General features: G+C 43.6%; 1 protein-coding gene across 3 annotated transcripts in view; it reads left to right on the forward strand.

Moving 5' to 3' along the window:
* The first annotated feature begins 2,669 nt into the window (after positions 1-2,669).
* The window catches only part of LOC127602543 (probable E3 ubiquitin-protein ligase HECTD4), a 42,231-nt gene continuing 25,042 nt past the window's right edge, over positions 2,670-19,858 (forward strand). For 2 of the 3 annotated variants that reach the window (XM_052068733.1, XM_052068734.1), the window contains exons 1-12: positions 2,670-3,382; positions 13,496-14,049; positions 15,624-15,713; positions 15,794-15,921; positions 17,131-17,239; positions 18,044-18,182; positions 18,309-18,479; positions 18,574-18,766; positions 18,873-19,034; positions 19,142-19,255; positions 19,333-19,473; positions 19,570-19,805. In XM_052068733.1, coding sequence (XP_051924693.1) covers positions 3,236-3,382; positions 13,496-14,049; positions 15,624-15,713; positions 15,794-15,921; positions 17,131-17,239; positions 18,044-18,182; positions 18,309-18,479; positions 18,574-18,766; positions 18,873-19,034; positions 19,142-19,255; positions 19,333-19,473; positions 19,570-19,805 — 2,184 coding nt within the window. In that variant the 5' untranslated portion in view covers positions 2,670-3,235. The remainder of the gene's footprint in view (positions 3,383-13,495; positions 14,050-15,623; positions 15,714-15,793; positions 15,922-17,130; positions 17,240-18,043; positions 18,183-18,308; positions 18,480-18,573; positions 18,767-18,872; positions 19,035-19,141; positions 19,256-19,332; positions 19,474-19,569; positions 19,806-19,858) is intronic. The other variant, XM_052068735.1, reaches the window with a different exon arrangement.

A 19,858-nucleotide genomic window follows, 5' to 3' on the forward strand; every position in this document is an offset into this window, starting at 1 on the left:
CGTTCTCCATGGGTGTGATACCCCTGGTCATGGGTGGTTGATGTCAGTGAGAACTAAACCGAATGAACAGTCACTCATTACCATCAGATTAGTTTAAAAACATTTCTAATGACTGGAAAACTTTATCATACTAATTTTAAATCATTTCATCCATTTTGAATCCCCTGCATCATGTCCCATCACTGGACACACTGCACCATTAGGTACACCTTTACAACCTCATGCGTTCTATGTTTGGTGTCCTTCCTCATGTGGATTCTAAGGATCGGTTGAAAATTTTCACCATTAATGACCTATAATAACTCAACTCAGTTAAAATTAAAATATTTTAGAGATGGAAAGTAAAAAATAACTGCCATAATGTGGTTTGCACAACAGTGCACACTGGGGATGTACAGTACCTGAATGCAGCTAAAGTAAATGGTAGAAAGTAACCTTGGAAGATTTCTGCATTACTATACACCAATGGATATAATCATATTCCCAGCTGGGCTATTTTGCAATGGTGATGCCAGGTACATGACCAAATGATGACAATAGCCAGACATTTTCTTTATATAATCTGGTTATAAAGTGTAGTTCGTACCTGTATAAGCAAGCATTTATATTGACATACTGTATCTCAAACATTGATCACTCACTTCTACCACCTTGTAAGAATCCAAATTTCTTTGTTTGGGGCACACATACTGAGGCTACATGAGCAAAACAGCAACACAATTAATTTAACAGCCCCCCCCCCCCCCTTCTCTCTCTCTCTCTCTCTCTCATTCTCGGAGTCAAAGTTGTTACATAGTAAGTCACATAGTATTGTTTCACTTTCTCCATTTAGAATGACCCTTGCATTAAGGGCCTTGCTTGTCTGTATTTCGATTTTACAGCTTGTTTGGTTAGATTGATTGCTCCTAGCAAGCTGATGTTTTCTTTTCCCCTCTGATGGATTCTGAATCTCAATATAATTTTACTCTATCAAAAGAGAGAAAATAAGGCAGAAGAAAATTGTTCATGTGCCTCTTAATGTTAGCCTGACATTGTTCGCAACAAGTCTTCCCTAAATTTGCAGATAAGGTTGACTTCTGTTTGCTTGTTACATTATTTCTATTTTCTAGCTGTTCTGTTGCAAAGACTTTGACCTACTTAAAGCTCTTACAAAGATAAAGGAGACACTGCTGGAGTGCAACATTAAGGCAACGTCAAGGAAAAGGATTCCTGCTCGCTTTATGTGGAAGGCCCAAGGCTGGAAAGAGAACTGACATAAAGACACCTAATTATAGACTAAACTTGCTATAACAACAACGAATTTGCTAGGATTTACATTACATGCTTTTCTGTTGCATTCAGAAAATTTAAATCTAGCATGTTGGACTGTTAAGACTCATTTAAATTGAGTGTACGCCCTTGAAAAGTAATGCAAGTATAGTACAATGAATATTTTCAGAACTACAGCAAGTCAGGCATTATAAGTACTGGGTTTAGATAGCGAGATAATTAGGTAGCTAGCTAGCTTGCTAGATATCTCATGGTGGGTTTGTGGCTGTACGGATGGATGGATGAATGGAAGACAGCATAATCACCAAAGATGTTGATTATTAAATGTATGGTAGGATATTGTGCAAAACTTGATTTACTTTAACCAACCTATCATAAGACAGAAGAATTCAGATGTTATTTTGAGGCATACAACAAACCCCCTTGAGGTGAATTTTATACCTGATTGGTTAAAGAAACATTCATATTTTTATACAGGTAAGTTCCATTGGCCAGCTCTCCTAATTTCGAAGACCTGGTGCAGATTAGACTTAATTGGCAGCACTTACATCGGCTCAAATTTTATTCGAAAAAAAAAAAACAAACAAAAAAAATCTAACATCTACATGCACATGCTGGAACCAGTGCAAAAAGGAGAACCCTGAGAAATTAGGAGAGAAAATGAACTATAAATAAATTGAGATAACAAATCTAAACTAAATAATATTGAAGGTGGTCCCAATAACCAGAAGACAGACTCAGCACAGTGGTAGATGATGACATTTTCTGGATAAAAGAGGAGCTCATCAGAGTGACAGCGCAGATTGAGAAATTTTGAGTCGAAGAGAGGTGAGACTGACATGGTTTGGACATGTTCAGTGTAGGGACAGTGGGTATATTGGCAGAAAGATGCTGAATATGGAGCTGCCAGGTAGAAGGTGATGTCTGTATTCTGCTCATATTCAGTCATGCTGTATAACTTTCCCATGCCCGCAGTGTAGCTTGGCGTCCTTGTAACAATCATCACCTCAAATTGGAATACAGTACTCCCTACTAAAGACGCACAAACTTTGGAATGCGCCAAGCTGAGAATCGGTTTAGGAGAAACAAAAGTTATGATATCACACCTTGTCCCTAGGTACCACCCTTCTGATAGTATAAAAGTGGTGTGGATCTCTTCCTGCTTCGCGTTCGTTACCCGCAGGCATTGTTTGTAATTCGCCGGTGCCCGTAATATTTTGTTATTAAAAGCTTTGAAGAAACTGTTCTTCGATTCCAGCCTTTATTTGGATTCAAGTCGTGCAAAAATCTGATGGCGAACAAATATTACGATGAACGTCAACCATATAAGTGATAATTTCACTTAAATTGCTGCATCGTGTTGGTGGACTTCCAAACTTAACCTTATGGCCCGCAGTGCATGTTGGGAGGAGCTTGTTGGCCTTGGAAACATGGCGTCGCACTGACAGCTTGGATTGTCATACATTATCGTCTTCAGCCACTCAGTGGCTGAGCCATACACGGAGCTGTCATTTTTCTTTCAAAAAATATCGATGACAAATGCAATATTTGTCCCTATCCGACTGTCGCTGTAAAGGCGTGGCGCTCGAACGAATTTTGTGCGAGTGTCACGCCCACTCTGCTGGGTAACGCTAACGACTCGAGTCGACGCCGCACGGGTAGCTAGCTCCGCTTGCAGCTAGCTGAAGCAGACAGCTAGCAGCAGCAGCGACAGTCACGGACGGAAAAGGCGCAGACATGGGATATGAACAGGACCGGTCTTCGCTATCTTTTCGCCGTGTGGCAGCGGTCCGCTAGCTTGCAGCCTAGCACGGCGCGTTCTGTCAAAACACCGTCGTCAAACCGGACGGGCTTGCCAACAGTATATTGTTATTGTACAGCAGCCGGAGCCAGGGCGTTTTCTGTCATTCTGGCACTGAATTTTTAATGTTCGACCCTTTTGGCATAATTGTCGGAGGAGAGAGCGATGGGCTCCGGGGCTGTGGACTCATCCCAGTGGCTTTCGGTGAAAGAGGAAACCATTTTTCTTCACGATGGGCTCATTCGGGTCACAGATCTGGCCGAACTCCCGTGTGAAATTGGAGTGTCGGAGCAGGGGGACACCGAGCAGGAGGTGAGTCGAGTCACACGCCCATGCCGCTTTGTCTTTCATACGTGTTTATAAATGGAACACGCAAAGATGACTGCGGCGGGCGTTGGTTCAGCTTCTATATAGAATGTATTTTGCTGTCTGCGACAACACACCCTTGATGATATCGATATCGCGCTAACGTTTGCAACTTTCCCTGCCCTGCTTGTTATCGACACACTGTCTGGTTACTTGTTGTGCATGTGTTTCCGGTAGTTTCTTTCGGAATAAAAGTATTGTAAACAACCATTTAAAAAATATATTTTGAATGTAACCATTTGAAAGAAGGATTCATTAATTTTACATGGGTGGCTTGGGTGATAGTAATTTAGCTTGGGAAAACGCATTAGAGCTGAAAAATACACCCCTGTATTGATATTGCAACACCCCTAATCTACTTATGAAATTAATTGGTTCGTGAAAACATTTCTTAATAAGAACATTTTGTAAGTAGAGAAGCGTTTTCCATGTAAATGCGCTAATCCGTTCCAAAGCCAAAATTCAGACATATGTTTTGTAAAACATAAAAATGCATCAAATATGTAACAAATGCATGTTACTATTAGATTATTGCACAATAAATGAGAGTTGTGCATAATGCAAAAAAAACCAACAAAGAATAGAGTAAAGAATAAAAACGTTTATTTAACTTTTAACTGCATCCTTGTTTTTTTCCCTCTTTAGTTCATGTTCTATCTCAGAAGTGTTTTTTGCCGGGCATTTTGTAAAGAACTGATCCATGGACGTTTGCTTTTAACAATCCTTCAAAATTGTCCAAGACAAAACATCAGTGTCGTGAGCAACTGCCCGACTGGTGACGACTTTCCCTGAGTGATTCACATTTACGTTAAACTATCGAAGCGCTTATTGGCCCGAGGGGCGAATGACGAGCACGCGGCATACGATAGAGGTCCCTCTCAGTCAATACAATGCCAATATGGTGCTAGGTAATAGCCAATGACAGAGCAGCTGCAAGTATGTTGCGTTCAGGAAATTCGGAGCTGTGAGTAGCAGCCCAACCTGTATTTTTACCTTTTGTATCTTGAAATTTCTTTCACAACAAGAGGCAATATTCTACTGTTGAGGCGTTTCATAACTTGAAAATTTCGTATGAAGAGACGTTCGTAAGTAGAGGTACAAAGGAACAGAGATTCAGATGAAAACGTATGACACAGTTGCCATTGCTCTTCAGTTGCTTCATTCCCACAAGTTGAAATAGAATGCAAATTCATTCAGGAGCTGCTATCAGCCACAGCTAACACCGAGACATCCAACACACTGACTGTCTGCTTCAGCCAATGGCACACATACATTTTCATCTGAATCTCTATTCCTTTGTTCTTCCATCTCAAAGACATCACATAGGAACTAATAAAGAGCATCTAAGTATTTACAAGCATGCTGGGAAGTGTGTGGCTTCACCATCGATATTCCCTACAATGTATTTGACTTTTATGGCAACATTTTCAATGCACGGGTATATCCATATAGGGTCCAACAAGACGTGACTTGTGTAAACCCGTTGCATTACAATAGACAGACATTGGATGAGGAGGACACGAAAACAGTAATGCCAACATGAAGTGCAAAAAATTGCAAGGGCTTAACCGCTGGCATATTATTACACAATTTTTACAAAAAGTGTACTTAAGCAAGTTTGTCGGCACTCTGATTCTGTTGTTGTCTTTTCTTTCTCTGGATACAGCACTAAATGTTATGTGTTGTGTTTATTATTTTACCTTATGTTAACTGTTTTGTAAAGCGCTTTGTTACAGCTGCCGCTGTTGTGAAAGCGCTATATAAATCAGCATGTATTGTATTGTATTGTATTGTATTGTAAACAACTTCTGAATTTGCCATGAATTGCACCGCCCAAAAATTAATAAACATTTTTGCATAATCCATCTGAAAGATAAACATACAAAATTAGAAGCATCAAGAGAGTCAGTCTTGCTTGTGTTATGATCATGCAGAGGGGTGGGCCACTACCATCTTCCCTTAAAACTGACCAGGTAGTGTTTGCAGTTCTGCTGATGCCCTGACAAATGTGGTAAAAGTATGTGAGTGTGTGTGTGCGTGTGTGTGTGTCTGTGTGTGTGTATATGTGTGTATATGTGTGTGTGTGTGTGTGTATGTATGTATATATATATATATATAATATATATTAGAGCTGTCAGTTTAGCGCGTTTTTATTGGCATTAATTTAAATGAATTTTAACGGGATAAAAAATTTTCTCGCGAGATTAACGCGGCACACATCACAAGCGGATGTTACGTTGCTCTATAAATACACCAGAAACAAAACAACAAGCGCGCTGCAGAAGTCCACGCCCATGTCTGTTTTGACGGCAGCGCGAGACAACGAAAACGGATACTTAAAGTTTATGAATGGAAAGTTTACTTTTAAAAAGTTGCCATATTGCTCCACTGACAAGACCAAAGTTATCTGTTCTTCTCTCTCTCTCTGTATCATAGTGGTATACGATGTATGCCACTGACGCGATTGTTACTTGTTTGGAACTATTTTGTGTGGAAGGTTACAGTGGTCTGTGTCCATATAGAGCGGGTGGAGCTTCACTGTGTTCGTCTGACAGCGACAGTGCGCTACGATGGTAGCGACCTAGCGAAAGTGAAACGTCTCCAGTGTTGTCATCGAACCAAGTGTAGTCATTCGAAATGAGGTCTACACAAAACCGTAGAGACTTCCGTGCAAGAAGGACCAACACAATCAACATAGCCTGACTGTGTTAGGGGGAGTGAACCCCCCCCCCCCCCCCCCCCCCTTCCAGATTGGTTTGCCCCTGCAGCACGGGGGAAGTGCGTGTGCTTGTTTGTACGGCCGTCAGTTTTGAATACAGCGGCACATAATGAACACTGGTGTCCGGTGTCTCGTTATTCTTCAACAAACGTACAGAAACAGACTGCTGTGTTGAAAGCAAACTTGAGAAAAACGAAGTATGCAACCATGGTTTAAATCCACTATAGGCTGAGTACTAGTGTACCTTAGATGTGCACTTTATAATGTTATATTGCTCTGTTTTGATTTCATAAAAAAGCTGTTAGAGCAGCTGTTGTGTGACAAAATTTTTTTTCACCGTTATTGACGGACAGTAATATTGTTTGAGAGATTATGTGTGAATAACTGCACCAAGTGAAAAATTGTTCACGTAAAGTTGAAAATCGAAGATTTCAGTAAATATTTGCATTCGGCACATAGAAAACTGATTCATGATTCCATGTTGATGAGAGCATTAAAATGGGGACAAAATAGGACAAAAAATGTAAAAGGAAATTCATAAACGATAAAAATGTGTGAATAATCACGATTAATTTTTTAGTTCATTTGAGTTAATTATGAAAGTTGCATTTTTAATTAGATTAAATATTGTAATCGTTTGACAGCTCTAATATCTATATATGCGACTGGATAGCTCAGTTGGTAAGGCATGCGGTGGTTCGAATCCCACTTGGGGCAAAAAAATGAGCACAGAACACCATCCAGTGTGGGTCCTTGGCCAAGATCCTTCACGCTAATGCCTACCTCATACAATGATGAGAGACAATAAAACGAATGACATGCCGGTTCAGACGTCGCCCAGCCAAACAAGGTCTGCGTCGGGTGCTGGGGAACCAGAGCACCTTGATGAAAAATGGGCTACTGGAACAAAGTGGAGATGAGCGAGATGCGATAAGTAGTAGTAGCATTGGCTCTGTTGGAATGCTACTACAGTGCAACCTCAGAAATAAGACCACCTATGTTACTGCTCAAGGTGGTCTTATTTTCGGGGTGGTCTGATTTCTGAAGTGGCATGCAGTAATGATAATGCAGAAGTAATGTGGCTCACATGCAACAATATACTGTAGCGTCATGTACACACAATGAGTAATAAATGATGGAATGTACATGCAACTTTATTGTACACAAAAGAAATTTAAGCATTTGAATAGTCTATGTACAGTACTGTATGTATAAGGCAAGAGAAAAAAAACTACAGCTACAAACTATGGTTCTTAGAGGAAGTAACTATCCAAAGTAGATTGTCGTTTGTTGCTATTGTGTTTCAAAGCAGCCTCTTGCAGTCCAGACTCTACAGACATAATGTTGCAAAGGATGGAGTCTAGACTGTTGGCAATAGCAAACTGCTTCAATTCCCCGGCCCATTTCATTGCTTCCGTGTAGCTTTTGATCAACGGTTCTGCTTTAGCTTTCTTTCCACCAGCACAATCACTACCCTTGATAACAAGTGATTTATCAGGTAGAGCTCGATAGAAAAGGCCTGTTTCATCCATATTATAGATGTCACAGGGATCATACCCTCTTGTGAGTTGAGGTAGCCGCTGTTTCCAAGCATGGACTGTCTCAGGATCTACGCTGGCTCGCTCTCCTGTTAGCTTAGCGCCTCCAATGTTGTGCCTTCGTTTGAAACGATCCAGCCAACCGTTGGACGCTTTAAAGGCTTCGTCCTTTTCAAGCTCCTTTGCGTATTCTCGTGCCTGTTCCTGGATCATCTGTCCGCTGATAGGGATATTCTGGCTGCGCGCTTTTTGAAACCATCGCCAAGTTAGCTCGTCCACGTCGTCGTAGTCGCTTCGGTAGCACAGGCGCTTTCTCGAAGAGCTAGCGTTCGCTTGGTATGCGTCGAGGAGCTCCTGTTTCTTTTTCAAAATGGTTTGGATTTGAGTTTTTCCAACTCCAAACCGCTCAGCTAATGTTCGCTGGCTCGATCCTGGCTGCTCACTGGCTCGAATAACTTCTATTTTCTGTTGTAGGGTCAAATCAACTCTCTTCTTGCTTGCTGCCATTTTCACTCCTGCTCGTAATTATGAGGCGATAGCTTCCTCGGGACCGGATATCGCGGTCGCAATTCTGAGTTCCGGGGTGGTCTCATTTCTAGGGTTTCAATACAATACAATACATAGGCGTTCTATTTGGGACTGTACAAAACCGGTCGTATTTTTAAGGTGGTCATTTAAATGAGGTGGTCGCATAGCGGGGTTGCACTGTACTCAAGCAACCCTAGTCAGAGGGGTTACATGCAGAGAATATGGCCTAAATGGTTACTTTGAAACCCACAGTCAAGGTTGACCACGAAACAACTAGTAGCTCAGTGTTCCAACATCCAAAAATGGCAACTGCTGTCACAACTTGAGATTGATGAGGTACAACGCAGGTTCCATGGTGAAGGGCCCCAGGCTGCCAGATTAGAGGAGGAGGTCATACCAGAGATTGGGAGGCAAGCCCCAATGAATGCAGATGATGAGTGAGGCAACAACTGACCTAAAAGCTAAGATCATGGCGAGAATGAAAGCTGGGCAACCTAGAAACTGATTACAACGGCTATGTGAAGTACCACCTGAAAGTCTCATGGAAAGTGTGAATGCAGCACTAAGGGCGATCCATACCGTAACGATCACGGAAAACACTGAGCTGATATATGCTTCAGCATCAGTGATCCAAGAGATTCTTGGCTATATCTCTTATGTTACCCACCATGGAAAAAACGGTTGGAGGCTAAGATCAAGGCGGCTCGGAAAGATATGAGTCAATTGACGGAGGCCCAGAGAGGTGTGATGAAATGGCCGATACCCGAGAGGTACATCCAGATGACCATACCTGAAGCACTCGAAACTGCCAAACAAAGGCTCCAAGCCTTGTCCACCCACCTAAGGAGGTACACGAAAGAGAATGAGGCCAGACGAATAAACAGGCTGTTTGCAACACAACCTGCAAAAGTGTACGCTCAGTGGCCTGGTCCTAACAACAGAGCTGACCCACCAAGACTGGAAACTGAAAGGTACTGGAAAGGCATATGGGAGAAGGAGGTTGCACATAACAGCAGTGCACAATGGCTGGTGACCCTGAGAGAGGAGCACAGCAACCTCCCTGAACAGAACCCCGTTACCATAACAGTGGCAGACATACAGGAAAGAGTCTAAGATATGAAGAACTGGACAGCACCAGGCCCGGACATGGTCCACACCTACTAGCTAAAGAAACTCACAGCACTCCATGAGCGCCTAGCAGCACAAATGAACCAACTGCTGAGGGATGGGACTCACCCAGGATGGCTAACGGCAGGGCGAACGATCCTGATCACGAAGGATCCCTTAAAGGGTGCAGTCCCATCCAACGATCGGCCAGTAACCTGTCTCTCCACAACATGGACGCTCATGTCAGGCATCATTGCGGCTAAGATAAGTGGACACATGGATCAATACATGAGCGAAGCATAGAAGGGCATTGGTAGAGATACCAGAGGAGCCAAACATCAGCTCCTGGTTGACAGAACAGTCGCAGAAGACTGCAGGTCCCGACATACAAACCTGTGCACAGCCTGGATTGATTACAAGAAAGCATATGACTCGATGCCACATACATGGATCACTGAATGCTTGGAGTTGTATAAGGTGAACAGCACCCTAAGAGCCTTCGTTGCGAACTTGATGAGGATGTGGAAAACCACACTTGAAGCCAATGGAAAGCCACTTACCCAAGTGTCCATCAAATATGGCATATACCAAGGTGATGCACTCTCCCCACTGCTGTTCTGCACAGGACCGAACCCCCTAAGCCAAGTAATCACCAAGACGGGCTTTGGATACCGCCTCAGAAATGGAGCTACGATCAGTCATCTCCTCTACAAGGATGACATAAAGCTGTATGCTAAGAGCGAAAGGGACATAGACTCACTGATCCATACAACCAGGATCTACAGCAGCGACATCGGGATGTCATTCGGGCTTGAGAAATGTAGTCGGATGGTGAGTAAGAGAGGAAAGGTAGTCCACACTGAAGAGGTCTCACTCCCTGAAGGAACAATAGCAGACATTGAGGACAGCTACAAGTACCTCGTTATACCACAAGCCAATGGCAACCTCGAACTGGCAACAAGGAAAGCGGCTACGACCAAATACCTCCAGCGAGTGAGGTAAAGTCCTAAGGAGCCAGCTCAATCGCAAGAATAACACCAGGGCAATGAACAGCGATGCCCTGCCAGTGATCAGATACCCTTCGGGAATAATAAGGTGGCCAAAGGAAGAGATTCATACCATGGACGTTAAGACCTGCAAACTCCTAACCATGCCCGGAGGGTTCCATCCCAAATCCAGCACCCTGAGACTGTACGCAAGCCGAAAGGAAGGAGGGGACTAATGAGTGTGAGAGCCACTGTCCAGGATGAAACATCCAAGCTCCATGAACACATCAAGGAGAAGGCTCCAACGGATGACGTACTCAGAGAATGTCTCAGACAATGGGGAACAGAAGATGAGGCGCTGGAAGAGGGACCATCATGGGAGGACAAGCCCCTACACGGGATGTACCACCGGACCATAACTGAAGTGGCCGATCTCAAGAAGTCCTATCAGTGGCTAGAGAGGTCTGGCCTGAAGGACAGCACAGAGGCTGCTCATCCTGGCTCATCCTGGCTGCTCAGGAGCAGGCCCTGAGCACCAGAGCCATTGAGGCCCAGATATACCACACCAGACAAGACCCAACGTGTGGGTTGTGCAAAGAGGCACCTGAGACGATCCAACACATAACTGCAGGGTGTAAGATGCTGGCAGGGAAAGCCTACATGGAACGCCATAACCAGGTGGCTGGCATAGTCTACCGAAACACCTGTGCGGAGTATGGACTGGAAACCCCAAGGTCAAAATGGGAAACGCCTCCGAAGGTGGTGGAGAATGACAGAGCGAAGATCCTGTAGGACTTCCAGATCCAGACTGACAAGATGGTAATGGCGAACCAACCAGATATCATGATCATAGATAAAGGGCAGAGGAAAGCCGTTGTAGTGGGTGTAGCTGTCCCAAGTGAAACATCAGAAAGAAGGAACACGAGAAACGCGAGAAATACCAAAGGCTCAGAGAGGAGCTGGAGAAAGCCTGGAAGGTAAAGGTGACAGTCGTACCTGTGGTGTTCAGAGCACTCGGAACAACATCGGACATGTTGTTCCGACAACAGATCCCGGGAACAATCAACAAACAATTTTTAGCGTTAAGTGGCGGTTCAGCCTTGGAAGCATCATAATCTTTAAACAGCGCACAACATTTTTATGTAATCATCTTCATTAATATTCACAATAGAATGAAGCCAACGTATCATTTGGCATATCGACATATGATGCAGTTATCTGATATGGAGCAGAACAGAAGATTTCTTTCTTAACAAAGTTACAGCAAGTTTATCCTTTGTGTCAACAAAACCTGACATTCCTGCTCAACCTCTGTCTTCCTCTAGGTTGTCGTCTATTTTCTTTGTGTTTTTTGCCATTGCCCCCCCCCCCCACACCCCTTCTCTTTCGAACTCTGTATGTGCTAAACTCTTTCCTGCTTGGCTCTCAACGAAGGCAGAGGCTTTTTGCACTGCTCCTCCTGCCCTCACCCCACCCTTTCCGTGCTCGCCACTTAGTCCTTGTGCTGTCTTTGTCTAACTTTTTTCCTAGCCTCCTACCGTATTTTTTCATCCAAAGAACCAACTATGGAATTAGTCGGCTGGTCTCTCGATGTAATCGACAAAAAAATTTCGACGAAAAGAGCGGGCAGTGGGGAGACTGCTTGCCCTCCGGGGACACTTGCTGCCGGATACGCCCTGGATCAATGGAGAAAGTGGAGACCGGTGTGCCTGGCAGTACTGTCTGTGGAGGATGTGGAAGACATCTACATTATTGGTCTTTTGATAACAGGTATGCTGCTGTTTGGTGTTGGCAGCTTTCTGTTCTATCGCAAAATTCAACCGACGGGAGCGGCTCTATTGGAAGTGAAGAAGCTGCCTGTCACTCTGGATGGCTTGGCGCGAATGTCCAACAGCTCAACCGCAATATTATTGCGGTTTTGGAGCGACACCGCGCGATCGACAACACCATGGAGAAGTTGGAAAGAATTTTCGGATCCGACTGATCGGCGCCAGTGAGGAGATACAGACCAAGGACTCAAGGCTGTCTGGAATTGTTGGTGGCCGTCCCTCCAAAACAACAACGCTATCTGGCCTTTCCCCTGGATGGAAGTACGCATGGAGTCTAGGCCCCCCACCACCACCACCCTCCTTCTCGGCCATGGACTGATAAGTTGGGACTGTCTTCATGATGAGCAGACCTCGACGAAGCAGCTATGACCTGTACACGCATACACATACACAACTGGACAACCACACTCGCATACACATCCTTGTTATCACCATCTTCATCGCTCCGATTCTTTTTCCCCCCCCGTGACGTGGTTCGATATGCGGAGCGCAACAGTGACCGTGCAGCTGGTCATTTCGGCCGCGTCGCGGTTGACCCCCCCCCCCCCCCCCCCCCTCCCGTTCATCCTCCCCCCTTATTACATGTTATGTCTTGTGACATGTTGTAACTGTCATATGCTTATTTATGTGCTAGGGTCTTTTTTATCCTGGACTTAAATTATCCTCGGAAGAGGATAGTTCGAGCGTGTTTTTTTTTTCCCTCTCCCTACCCAGTGTTTTCCTTTCTGGATTCTGATTGTAATTTCCCCATTGCGTGACAAATAAAAAGATATCTTAAATCTTATCTAGAAAAATTCATAACTGTTTTGGATTGTGTTGTGATGCTGACTATGTTCCATCCAGCAGCTGCAGAAGTATTTCTTAGAACAAGGCGTAGAGGGCTAGGCCTCCAGTTAAAGACTTTTATCGTAACATTAGGAGCGTTCGTGAAATGTAATCAATACAAATTGTGCCTGCTAAATGCGATAATTGTTTTTTTTTCCCCTCGTCCTTTGTTCGTAGGCCTCACATTCTAATCGATGGCTGAAATGCTGCTTAAGTGCATGCAAAGCACATTGTTTCAGTGGACTGTGTCTTGATTATTATTTCCCAGAGAAAAGAATGATAGGCATGATGGTGCTTTTCCCTTGATTGTATTCAAAATGGCCCTTTTTTAGGAAACATTTTAATTGAACTAAGGTTTTGTCTCCTTGGGGCCCTTTCCATTTAAACTGGGCCTTATGAGATTTATTTCATTGTTTTTTCTGTGTGTGGGTGTGGGTGGGTGCGTGCGTGCGTACGTGTGTGTGTTCGTGAGTGACATAATTAACTTTTTCATTCTTCTCATCCTCTACCACTGTCCTTCATTCCAGATTCTGACATTTGAGACAAAGAACCCAGTTGAGCTGGCCGAGCGTCTACGTGCAGTCTGTGGAAATCAGAGTAATGCTTATGCTCGCCTGCTGGAATACCGACTCAATGCTCTGCGTGGCCTGTGGGGGGCACAGCGGCAGCTGGCCATGGAGGAACAACAGGAGCGAGAAGGGGCCGGGGGTGCTGATGAGGAGACCTTAGCCTTGCTCAAAAGACAAGGTCTGCTCCAGCAGCCTGAGCAGGCTCCCTTTACCTCCCGTGTCGGCCTGCTGCTGGTCTTCCCCCTTCTACAGTCACAGACCCGCAGTGACCCGGCGCTGTGTGGTGTCACCGCGGAGGTGCTCCTGTCCTGTCTCCGGGACTGCCAGCCACTCAGCCTCAGCAAAGAGCCTGCCGACTGCCTGAATGGCCTGGAAGGGCTGCTCTGCTCCTGGTTGGAAGATGGTGCTCAGGAGACCGTCCAAACGCAAAAGGTCGTTCAAATGCAGATTCTTCGCACTCCCAGAGATAGAGAAAATGCTGCTGCTGCGCTCGTTGCACTTGCCTGTGCCAGGTGAGCACAGAGAGATACAGCATGTTATGTGATTTCTTTTTATTTTGCCTCACCCCCTCAAAATGTTCTAGTCATTATTATGTTTATATGGTGGTAGATAAAAACAAAACAACATATATTCTGGCTGTAATTCGACTGAAACCAAACAAGACACCCAAGACTGACTGAATTTCTCAGAGTTAAGCGTACAGACCTAATTAATGGGTTGAGACGGTCAACCACTGTGCTGGAGTCGAGTGTGTGGTCCAAGAGCAGTATTTGCCTTCATAAAATGTACTCTATACATCATTGTTGTGCGTCGAGCTAACAGAATTAAAGCATGCAACATGCACAAAACACTGTTCATTTTGACTGGCTTGTCTACATACAGGGAACCTAAAAAGTCTGCACCCTTTCAAATGATGTTTTTGTCATGGGAAAAAAAAACAATATATATATATATATATATATATATATATATCATCATTAATATACAGTTATAATCTCTGCAATTGAGTTGGGTTAAAAATATGTTCTAGGGAGGGGGCGGTGCACTATTCTGGTTGCATAAATGTGCAAACCTCCAAACTAATACTTAGTTGCAGAATCTTTGGTTTTTATTACAACACTAAATCTTTTTGCGCTAGGAGTGTGATCAGTGTAACTTATCTTAATGTGGCAATATTTGCTCTCTTCAAAAATGCTCCAAATCTGTGAGATTGCAATGGCATCTTTCTTTTCAGATCAACCCACAGATATTGGATCATATTCAGGCAGGTCTCGAGTCTGGTTGGGTCATTCTAAAACTTTCATTTGTTAAAGCATTTTTTCGGATAGGATGTGTGGTTTGCATCAGTGTGTTGATGAAAGATGAATTCCCACTTCAGCTTTCTAGCAGAACCCGGTGCTGTTCAGAATTCCCTTCATCTTAACTAAGGACCCATTTCCATCTGCCCAATAACCTCAAAGCCTCAAAGTCCGGTGCTGCCAGCACCTTTCTTCAATTTATGGATGGTGGTTTTTTTTCTGTTGTTGTTATTGATGTGCTGTGTTACAGCTTTTGGAATTACGACCAAAAAGCCGGACTTTGTCAACTTGTCAAGATATAGGAGGCCCTGTGGGCCTGTGTAGTGTGAACAGTAAACTTACCAGTTTTGTACAAAGTGTTTTTGTGTATGTCAGTCGGACAACTGACAGCTTCTGCTAGTGACAACTGATCTTGACTTGTCAAAACCAGAACCCTCTACATTTTGTTCAGCCTTCTATTGGACCGGCAGCTCTTTGTTGTCAGGAAGCATCCAGCCCTATTGGTAAATTTACCATTTGGAAGGTTAAGTAACAACACAGAAAAAAAATCTATGATAGTCTTGTTTGCTTGTCATTTATATATATATATATATATATATATATATATATATATATATATATATATATATACATATTTGCTGTGAATACAGATTGCTGTGAGTGAATTACATGTGCCACTTCACCAAATGCACATTTCCTGTACTCTGCAGTATGACACATTGTGACATGTCAATGTTATCAAACAATTGATCTCATTGTAATGGCAAAGTGACACTATTTTTGTCTAGGGGATCTTTAAAGACCTTCATCCACACAGTGCACCTACTGCAGAAACAGTCGGATCTGGGCCAGCTCCCAGTGTCAGATGTCCTGTACAGGTAATGCATTGTTGTTGAATTACCAAAAAATTGACTGTGACTTTCCCGTCCATGGAAGTCACCCTTCATTTTTGCTTTAGGCTTTTACTCTTGGAAGGAGGGCCGGGCTCTTCATCATGCCTGCTCGGGGGGAAACACAGTGTGTCATGGGGATTTGAGGATATGCTACCTACACCTGATAACTCTGCTGGAGGAGCTGAGAATAAAGGTAAAGACCTGATTACATTCATTTATGATGATTATTATTGTTATTATTACATTCTGGTGTTTTGTTTTTGACAAATTCTGTGTTTTTGTGCTGTAAACAGTTTTTACCTTACGCACAACAATTTAACATGGCTAAGGGAGACATTCCGTGTTATGGAGAAACTGAGGAAATATATGTTCAGCAGGGTGTTAAAAGGTGAAATCCAGACAACACAGTGATGACTCAGAAAGAAATGGCAAAGGTTTCTCAGAACAATAGAAGTTGACCACGGGTGTTCTGTATATCCATAGCAACAATTTTGCATTTACGGTACTTTAAAAGCTAGCACTAGAACAGGGGTGGGCAAACTACGGCCCGCTGGCCGAATACCGCCCGTTGGTCTTTTTAATCCGTCCAGCCGAAGATTGGTGCACAATTAAGGTTTGATTGTATTCATTTCGTTTGGACTTGTAATGACAGGTATTTCAACACCAGGTGGCGCAGTTACTTCAAGTTGCATAGCACGGAGGGAGGGGAAGACGAAGAAAGAGGGAGAGATTAATGACCCTATAATAATAATAATTATACATTTTATTTATAAGCGCCTTTCAAGCTGGAAACGAAGCGGGTAACAAAGTACGAAACATTCAGGAGACGCCTGGAGTCGGAGAGACTCAAATCTACGAGACTTTGAAAAACAAGGAAGCGATTATTACTCAGTCCGATTCTGGCCATTTCCATGCTCAGAGTGAATTGCTTGTGGCATTTTCTAGAATGGTTTGATTGTTATGCTAAAAACTTTCCGCAAACTGGACCGCTAATAAGAGTCGGAGAGCAGTCAAATGTGTAGAGCGTGAACAACAGGGGGCTCAGTACACATCCTTGAGAACCGGTGCTGAGTGTGATGGTGGAGGAGAATGTTACATTATTACTGGCATACAAAGACATTGTGCTATCTTCTTTATTTTCTATTTCTATTTCTAACTTTTGGCCCGGCCCTCCACAATATTTTCTGCTTCTCATTTGGCCCCCCCGGGAAAATTAACTGCCCACCCTTGCACTAGAAGATCAAGTCTTCTTTCCCCGCAAGTGTGCTGGCAGTATAGTTGTGAAATGAGTCCAAGGCAGCTAGCAGCTAGCATATTAATTCTCTCGTTGTATTGATCCTCCTTTTCATCACAACTAAATGTCCTTTTCCGCCTTGTAATTGTTTGTTCCCATTTCTCATAGACACCGACCTGGGGCGCTGTCTGGCCACAGACGGGCTCTATCTGTACACCACGAACTCCTCTGGGAGAGGAGTCAGTAAGCTCGGCTCTGGCTTACATGGAACACTAAGGTAACACAACACATGTCTTTATTCTACAGCATCCTAAAAAAAAAAAAAAAGAGTAAGATGCTAAATATATCGTGTTCATCTCATCCATCACAATAATGTCTGCATTCTTTCCTGTATTTCCTAAATAGATATCAGGCTGCTCGGAGTCCTGCCTGAATGGCTTTGATTGATTAGTTGATGGGACAACAAGGCACTCTGTACCCCTGCATTATTTAATACATGATGTGGTTGGATTCAATTTATATCGATATTTTCACTGCATTCAGAAATGAGCTCATTCAATGTTAAACACCACTCAGTGAGTTAAAGAGCTAGCTCCTGCTTGGACTTGACTGTGTTAGTTCCTTCTAACTCTTAATTCATCATCTTTAGACCATACATTCTTCCATAGAATAGTGACCGAAACCCTAGCACATCCTAGATCAGCTATAAAACAGGCCCTCCTATGGCTGACATTGCTTTGACTTCACACATTTCCATCTGGATGAAGAAAGCCCACACACATTATCCAAAATAAAAAAATGTATTTCCTGAACTCTACTCCTCTTTTAGTTTCCTGAGCCTGGGGTAATGGCCACGTTTTCCCAACATTTTGTTAAATGCAGTATTTTGTGGTTTTGCAGGCTCTGTTTTCATCATTCCATCCTTTCAAAAAAAAAATATATATAAAAAATCTAGCAATGCAATGGTGTGCAATGTGCCGATGGCGTTTGTGTCAAGTGATGAAAATGTGCTGTGAGCACAAAGGTGTGTGATTCAGTTCCACAAAGTGCCAAAATGAAAGTTCTGCATCTGTTTGTGCAGGGGGTTTGTTTACTGTCGAAACGAGGAGTTGGAGCCTGGTTGGGTGGTGTACAGCAGTTGTCGCCTTCTCCACCGCCCCTCTGCCTTTGATACCAAGCCTCAGCAGCTGTGCCAGGTCATTGACCCCTTCACGTTACAGGTAATGCACCATCAAATCAACCAGCATGAAAGCTGGAAACAGGAATGATTTAATAGTTTTAATATCTCCCGCATCTACACATATGAATCATATTACCATAGCTCATGTTCATGCTGTTGTTTTTAGGTTTGTCAGATTGTCCCTTTGCCAGCCCATCACTTTCCAGTGGGTAGCAGCTTGACGACGCTGCATCTCTGCTCAGATGGAACTTACCTATATTGGGTGTGGTCGCCGGCCAGTCTCAACGAGAAGACTCAGAAGGGCTATTCAGTCTTCATGGATGTCTTTCACCTTTCTGTGAGTCATTTCACTGCACCATTTAGTGATTTTTAATACTCTTATAAGATTTGTTCAGTGTTTGATGGGTTCTCTGCCTATGTTCATGATGCAGACCCAGACAGGACTGTGTGTTGCCGACATCTTGCAGGAGAGAGTTATTCTGACTCGCAAAGAAGGCGAGTCTTCCAAGTGCTTGAATGAGCTTCTTTTGAGTCGAATGTCTCGCTTCCGGGCCTCACATTCTGCCACATTGGCTGCTCTCACAGGCTCTACCATCACAAACACTGTCAAAGAGGAGCAGTCTGGTAAATTCTTCGGCTTAACAATCCTAAAGCCAGTAAACTTCAATGCTTAAACAATATCTTTAGAGTGTCTTGCTTCAAAGCTCTCCTCGTTTTTTCATCTCCACAGCTGTCAACACAAGCTGTGGACTCCCTCTGAAGACTCTGAGGAAGACCCCAATGTATGTGTGTGGAACATACTTAGTGATGCTAGTCCCGCCTCCTGGTGTATCTGGGAGCTCTGCTACACGCTCACTGTTTGGAGGCAGTAGTAGTTTGTCCTCTCTGAAAAGTAAGACCACATTGACACTGTCACTACCGCTAATATTTTTTGGGATTACAGTATAGCTCAATTAAAGATTTGAAGCGTTCCACTAAAACGTCCTCCTGCTATTTCAGTATTAGCCTCTAGTTTAGTCTTCAACCTTGCTGACGGCCAGTTCAGCAGCCGCGCTGACCTCATCGATGCCCCTGGCAGTTCCCTAGGCAGAGGAGCTCAGGTGGCAGGACTGGGTGAGCACCACTACTGTCCCAAATGAGTGTTGCAGTGTACATTAAACTAACAGCCATTTTGTTGTGTGACCTTTTAGGAGCATGTTATGATGCACTGAACAACTTGATCTGGACTTGCTCTAGCGATTACATAGATCAGTGGTGTAACCCGGGGAATCAGGCCTTTCATCATGTGTGCCATAGGTTGGGTGTGAGCCATATCATAAGAGAACCCAAAGGTTGTAATTTAGCTGTTGAATCTGCGATACCACTGTTGCATGATTTAGTAAACCACAGCGCAGGCATTATTAATGTATTTTTCCCTCTTTTCACAGAAGAAATGATGGATACAAATGAAGTGATCAATCAACTACTTCATCATGTTGGTGCCATGTGTGTCCACCAACTTAACCTGCTAGCAGCCAGCAGTAACAGTCTGCCCCTCGGTGCCCTGCTGGGCAAACAACATCCTATCGAGGCCAGTCACTTTAGCAGCATCTGTGACATAATGGAAAAGGCCATGGTCAGTGGAGATACCAGCATCATCCGCTGTGTTTTGGTCGTGTTTCAGGTTAGTTTTCTGTGACTTTCACCAAGATGTATTGAGCCACTTTCTTCATTTAC

This window comes from Hippocampus zosterae, chromosome 6, assembly GCF_025434085.1.
Source record: "Hippocampus zosterae strain Florida chromosome 6, ASM2543408v3, whole genome shotgun sequence".
In the NCBI taxonomy this organism is placed as follows: domain Eukaryota; kingdom Metazoa; phylum Chordata; class Actinopteri; order Syngnathiformes; family Syngnathidae; genus Hippocampus; species Hippocampus zosterae.